This window comes from Chrysochloris asiatica, unplaced genomic scaffold (genome assembly GCF_000296735.1).
Source record: "Chrysochloris asiatica unplaced genomic scaffold, ChrAsi1.0 scaffold00568, whole genome shotgun sequence".
Classification (NCBI taxonomy): Eukaryota; Metazoa; Chordata; class Mammalia; order Afrosoricida; family Chrysochloridae; genus Chrysochloris; species Chrysochloris asiatica.
In genome coordinates, this window is record NW_006409086.1 from 390,797 (window position 1) to 397,981 (window position 7,185).

The 7,185-nt window shown below is 38.9% G+C and overlaps 1 protein-coding gene across 1 annotated transcript; it reads right to left on the reverse strand.

The window, feature by feature from the left end:
- Window positions 1–5,508: 5,508 nt before the first annotated feature.
- Window positions 5,509–6,465, reverse strand: LOC102821802 (olfactory receptor 8S1-like). The gene has a single exon (XM_006877724.1). The coding sequence runs from the start codon at window positions 6,463–6,465 to the stop codon at window positions 5,509–5,511; it is 957 nt and encodes a 318-aa protein (XP_006877786.1).
- Window positions 6,466–7,185: the final 720 nt, after the last annotated feature.

Below are 7,185 nucleotides of genomic sequence, written 5' to 3' on the forward strand. Positions count from 1 at the left end.
GCTTGTCATGATCCACACTATCGAAAGCCTTTGCATAGTCAATAAAGCACAGGTAAACATCTTTCTGATATTCTCTGCTTTCAGCCAAGATCCATCTGATATCATCAATGATTTCCTTTGTTCCACATCCTCTTCTGAATTCAGCTTGAACCTCTGGAAGTTCTCTGTCAATGTATACATGCAGCCATTTCTGTATACCTTTAGAAAAACTTTACTCACATGGAATATCAAATGCCAATTGACTATTGATCTTAGTGTATTTGCTACTCCCCTAAGACCAAGGTCCTGAGAGCCTCGGCCCAGTGACCCATTTCCTCATGGTGTTTGATTATGTCTATGAAATTTTCATAACTATGCCCCCTGTATGCTCCACCAGTGTCATGGCTATATTTGCAGTATTTGCAAATACACATATAGAAATAATCTCTGTCAAACCTATATGCATCTGTATTCATGGATATAGGCCTACTCTCTCCCACACAGGTTCAGCCTGTGTGTCTAAGTATCCATTAGTAGATTGTAAGGATTATGTATATAACAGTATTCACCTCTATTGCCTTTAATTCTTACACTCCTCCCAATATTTTCCCCGGCTGCCTTCATGTTTTGCTGACCTTCCTCTTATTGCATATTCCCTCCTCCTTCACCTAAATTGATGTGTTTACTCTCCAGTTAATAATTTGCAATCCCTTACCCTCTTATCTCTGGTAAAATTCAAAGAATATTTCTTTCCTTGACTTTTTATAATAGCTGTCTGTACAATACTTGTCCTTTTGTGATTGACTAATTTCATTCAGCATTATGCCTTCCATGTTATGAGGTGTTTTGCAGTTTCATCATTTCTCCTTAACATTGTGTACTATTCTATTGTATGTATATACCATACTTTGCATATCTATTCTTTCATTAATGGGTATTTAGGTTGTTTCCATTTTTTTAGCTGCTGTGAATAGTGCTGTGATTAACATGAATTTGCATATATCTATTCATGTCACAGCTCTGATGTCTCCAGGTTATATACCAAGTAGTGGGATTGCTGGATCAGATGATATTTCTATTTCCAAGTTTTTAAGGAAAGGACCATTTTATAATCCCACCAGCAGTGTAGGAGTCCTGGTATGGTGCTGTAGGATAAGTACTAAACCTCAAGGTCAGTTTGAACCAAAAGGTCAGTGGTTAAAACTCACGAGCCACTCCTTAAAAATGCTGAATCAGAACTAATTCTGCAGCACTTAACAATAACAACAGCAGTAGCGTATGAGGATTCCAGGATCTCCATACCCTTGCCAGCATTTGTTTTCTACTTGGTTTGGTGTGGGGGTTTTTTGGTTTTTTTTACTTTTCTATTAAATACAGAAGAAACTCTGTCACATAATGGGTTATGAGTTGGGCTGTTAACCAAAAGGTCAGCAGTCAAAGCTATAAGCCCCTCTATGGGTGAAAGACAAGGCTTTCTGTTCCCATAAAGATTTACAGCCTCAGAAATCCTATATAGGGTCACTATTTGTCAGAACAACTCCACGGCACATAACCACCACCACCACCATTAAGGCCAGGGTGAGATAATATCCTAACAATATAACTAAAAAATCTGCATGTAAAACTGCAAGGTTGGTGATTCAAACTCACCAACTGCTCCTATGAAACACTATACAGGATCACTATGAGTAGAAACTGACTCAACAGCACTTAATAACAACATAGGGTCACTAGAAGCCAGAACCAACTTGTACACAGTGAGTTTGGTTTTGGTTTAGGAGGAAAAGAGGGAGACTTGAAGGTCTAGCCCTCATGTCAAGTAAAGGAGATAATGAGAAAATTACTCAGAAATGCAAGAAAAGCAGGGAAAATCAATATATCATTTCTCTATAAAATTTTCATAATTTAATTCAATTTCTTTAAAATTGGAAAATCATGGTTAACATTAACTTTTCATTTTGAATCTAGTGAAAAGGCAACTGCAGGGGGACAACAAATCCCATATTATATTGTGTTGTAATCATGCCATACTATCAACAGAGCAAAACCTTAATTTTCAAAAGTGAATATTGAGCAGGTATTAAATGATCCATAGTTGTTACATAGTTATGTATTTACAAATATGAATAGAAGTAGCAAAAAAGGAAGTAACAATTTTTAGAAAAATATATGAATACTGAATCCTATGTTAAAGATAGCCTACTGATTAGCATTTTAAAATTATGATTTCAAGACAAAATGCTTTTGAATCAATCACCTATCAAATCTCTAAAGGTAAGAGAAAAACATGCCAAAAGCATAGAAGAGGTCAAATGTTTCTCTCCTATGTGAAATTTGGAAATGTTTTGTGGTGGTTATGTGCTGTGGAGTCTGTTCTGATTCACAGTGACCCTGTATAGGGTTCTGAGGTTATGAATCTTTACAGGAGCAGAAAGCCTCATCTTTCTCCCAAGGAACCACTGGTAGTTTTTAAATGATGACCTTGAAATTAGCAGCCCGACTCGTAGGATAAAGAATATTTAGAAAAATTCCGTTTCAGCAAATTGTTATTGGGCAACTGGACACCTAAGAAAGGAGTTCTGGTCATTAAAGTACTCCACTGTTAACTGAAAGACAGCAGTGTATACCCACAAACTGCTCCACAGGAGAAAAATACGATAGTGTGCTTCCATAAATATTACAGCATTGGAAACCCTATGGGGAAGTTCTACTGTGTCCTATGGGGTCGCTATTGGTCAGAATAGACTTAGTAAGAATGGGTTTCGTTTTTTGGTTTGGACACCTTAGGAAATGCAAGACTCCTTCAAGGAAATAGTGTGATCCTGAGCACTTGGGAGGGAAGAATTCACAAAGGAAAGGCAGAGAGCATCAGGCATATCCTATTTTAAAACTCTGCTCCAAACCTGACCTCTGTATGCTTATATTGGGACCAGACCCGTGCAATTCTTTCATTCCAAAGTCTCACCTTTGAGCCTTATTGAAAGAGTTCTGAAAAGAACTTAGACCTTCAATTTCAAACCCAGATAATCACTGGGTCAGCAGTTTGAAACTTAATAGTGGTTCCATAGGAGAAAGATGAGGCTTCTTCTTCCATAAAGATTTATAGCCTCAGAACCCCTATACAGGGTCGCTATGAGTCGAAACCAACTCCACAGCACACCACCACCACCACAACCAGTGATTACCTGAGATCTACTCATACTTACTGATGAAGAGCAAAGACCATAGCTTTTGGTATGGATTGCATCTCAGGGTAAAGAAAACAAAAATCCTTACCACTGGACCAATAAACAACATTTTTATCAATGGAGAAAAGAGTGAAGTTGTCAAGGACTTCATTCTTGTTGGATCAACTATCAACACTCATGGAAACAGCAGCCAAGAAATCAAACGATGTATTGCATTAGGCAAATCTGCTGTACAAGACCTTTTTAAAGTGTTGAAGAGCAAAGACATCACCTTGAGGACTAAGATGTGCTTGACCCAAGCCATGGTATTTTCAATATCCTCATATGCATGCAAAAGCTGGACAGTGAATAAGGAAGACCATAGAAGAATTGATGCCTTTGAGTTATGGTGTTGGAGGAGAATATTGAAAGTACCATGGGCTGCCAAATAAAACAAATAGATCTGTGTTGGAAGAAGTGCAACCAGAGTGCTCCTTGGAGGCCAGGGTGGCCAAACTTCGTCTCTCATACTTTGGGCATATTGTCAGGAAGGACCAGTCACTGGAGAAGGATATCATGTTTGGTAGAGTGGACTGTCAGAGAAAAAGAGGAAGAACCCCAGTGAGATGGATTGGCAAAGTGGCAGCATCAATGGGCTCAAATGTGGCAACAATTGTGAAGTTGCACCAGGATCAGGCAGTGTTTTGTTCTGTTGTGCATAGGGTCGCTATGGGGCGGTACTGATTCGATGGCACCTAACAACAACTCAGATTCTGCATTGCCCTGATAGTTCTGTTCTTTTCTGTGCTGTTTTACTAAGTGTCCTTCTTCCTGAGACTGTGGACTCACTTAAAACTGGGAAACGGTATGATATTGTTTGACTAAAAATTGAATCACAGGGTGAGTTCTTTTCCAGACCTAAAGGGTGACTAAGGGCCATAGTCTCAGGGGTTCTATCAGCTTCTATCTGATCGGTAAACCTGGCCTTTTGTAAGATTTTGAGTTTTGTTCCAAATTTTTTCTCAGATTTTTCACATATCAACTCAGGATCTTCTAATGTGATGCCTTTCAGAACAGTTGGTAGTGGTAGCTGGGCATGATCTAGTTCTTCCGGTGTCAGGGTCATAGAAGCTGATGTTTGCATGGTCTATTAGTCCATTGGACTAATTGTTTTCCTATGTCATCGATTTTCATTACTCTTCTTTCTTCTGGACAGGGATAAATCAATAGTTGCTCCTTAAATGGCCTCTCACAAGCTTTTAAGACCCTAGTCACTACTCACCAAAGAATTATGTAGAACATTGTCTTTGTGAATTATGTTATACCAATTGATCTACATGTTCCCTGAGACCACAATCCTGAGCCCCCAGGCTCAGTGACTCGCTCCTTAAATATGTTTGGTTACATCTAAAAAGTTTTCATAAGAAAAACAATAACTCTAGTGAAGTTAGCAAAACTTATAATAGTCAACCATGTACCCAAAGACAATGTTCAGAAAGGCTATAAAAGAAAGAGAAACAGAGCATGAAAGACAGGGAGGAAGTGGGATAAATGATGTTACTTTGACATGAAACAAAATGTGTGTGAATTGCATGGAAAACTGATATGCTCTTAACACTTTCTCCAATTCACAAGAAAATGTAAAACACACACACACACAAAATTCAGGGAATTGAGTACAGCCAAATCCATGTTAGGATGAATTTCTGCACAGGCCTTAGCTCCCAAATTAAGCTCCATATAGTAGCAAACATTTGGAAATTTTTCAATCTTTTTTCATTTCTCTTCTTACAATTATAGCCAGAACTCATTACTCTATGCCCCCATGAACTCATCATGAACGTCCCTCCTCCAAAGATTCAGGCACTTTTCTATTTAGAAAAACTACAGCTTTTAGCACCTTTCCCAAACTTAACTATAAAAAAATTATAAAAATCACTTACACCAGACGAGCACTGTGGGTTAATGTGCTAGACTGTAATGTTGGTTTGAACCATAGAATTGTCGGTTCAAGTTCAGCAACCACTCCTTGGAAACCCTGTTATAGGGTCTGTGAGTCAGAACCAAATCAACGGCACTTAACAACAACACCAATAGCCTTCACAGACACACGCGAACATGCACAAATACACAACATACACATACAAGAAAATTATTGGTGAATATGTTCAGAACAAAATTTTATTACTTGATATGAATATCTATTATAGTGCCTCTGAATGTAATTTAACTAAATGATCCACACCACAATAGGTCAATGTGGCTTAGGTATTTCAGTTTTATCTTACATAACTTAATGTAATGTGCAGTTATGAAGTTCTCCTTAATGTCTCTCTACAAGTATTTCTATCTGAATTCCCCATTATCCTCTCTCTTTATTCTGCCACTGAAAACATTGTAAATACTTTCTTATTGTTCTTCTCACAACTGCCTTTACCTCTTTGTTCTTCAGGCTGTAGATGAGGGGATTCAGCATGGGAGTGATCACGCTGTACAACACAGAGTAGATCAACTCCAGTGGTGAGTCTGATGTTGGCACGAGATAGCGGAGAAAAGCTGACCCGTAGAAGAAGATCACTGCAGTGAGGTGGGAGGAGCAGGTGGAGAAGGCGTTACTTCTGCTGGAGGTAGAAGTGATGCTAAGGATGGTGAAGATGATAAAGACATAGGAAAAGAAGATTGAAAGGGAAGTTATAATTCCATGTGGGATAAGGGAGCAGAGCATGACGATGAAGTTGGTGGAGACATCAGAGCAAGACAGAGAGAAGATAGAGGGCAACTCACAGCTGTAGTGCGGGATGATATAAGCATCACAGAAATCCATTTTCGTTGCCAGGATGACATTGATGAGTGCATCCAGAAAGCCCAGGCCCCATGAGGCCCACACAAGCTGCACACACCACCGTTTATTCATCACCTGGCCATAGAGCAGCGGGTAGCAGATGGCAGCATAGCGGTCATAGGCCATCACTGAGAGCAAGCAGGCTTCAGTTCCTCCAGTGGTAATTATAGAGAATATCTGAGCCAGGCAGCCCCTTACTGAAATAGTTTTCTTCTGAGACAGGAGGTTCTCCAACATCTTAGGTACAGTGACTGAAGAGAAACAGAGATCAATGAAAGAGAGGTGACTCAAGAAGAAGTACATGGGTGTGTGGAGGTGAGAGTCAGTCCTAATGACCAGCAGCAGCATCAGGTTCCCCATAATCGTCAGGAGGTAAATCCCCAAGAAGACCACAAAGAGCAGAACCTGGACCTTGGGGTCAGCAGACAGCCCCAGAAGGATAAATTCATTGATGGTACTGTGGTTCCTCAAGGCCATTTTAAAAGTTTTGTCCCTAATAATGAAACCGAAAAACATGGCAAATAAAGTTCTATTGTCCCCCAAACAATTTTCATTTTATATTTATTCTCATTTGATATTAGAATCAAACAAAAATAACGGGCAGGTTTTGTGGCAATCTCTCTGAACATATAGGTAAGATACAATGACTGTGTTTTTAAACCATAGTACAAAGAATATGAAAATAAAAACAAGCAATTATATCAAAGTGTGATTAACTATAATGGAAACTCTAAGTGTAACTTAGCACCTCAGTAACATCATCATATTGAAGGTGGTGGTTGTTAAATGCTATCAAATTAGTTCCGATTCATAGTGATCCTGTATAGAGCTTCCGAGGAGTGACTGGTGGGTTTGAACCACTGACATTGTGATTAGCAGTCTAGTGCTTACACTACAGAACCACACCAAGACTCTATATTGAAGATAGTTGAGCAAAAAGTTTAAGACTGAGTATGATGTCTCAAAGAAGTCAAAGAATTAAAGCACATTTAGATTGAGATAGCAGTCTAGTCAGTGGATCAGGATTGAGAAATAATAGGCAATGTGTGATAAAGCATGGTAATTCTTAATTACCAGAGCCTAAAACATGAGTAGACAATGTGGTGCAATGAGTAAGACTGTAGGGTCTTGGGTCTTTCTTGTATTCTGAAAAACTGAATAATATACTACCCTATTATGATTTTTATGACAATTAAA

Bases quoted from the DNA above. Each gene is read 5' to 3' on its own strand.
- LOC102821802 (XM_006877724.1), bottom strand. From the start codon at position 6,465: ATGGCCTTGAGGAACCACAGTACCATCAATGAATTTATCCTTCTGGGG.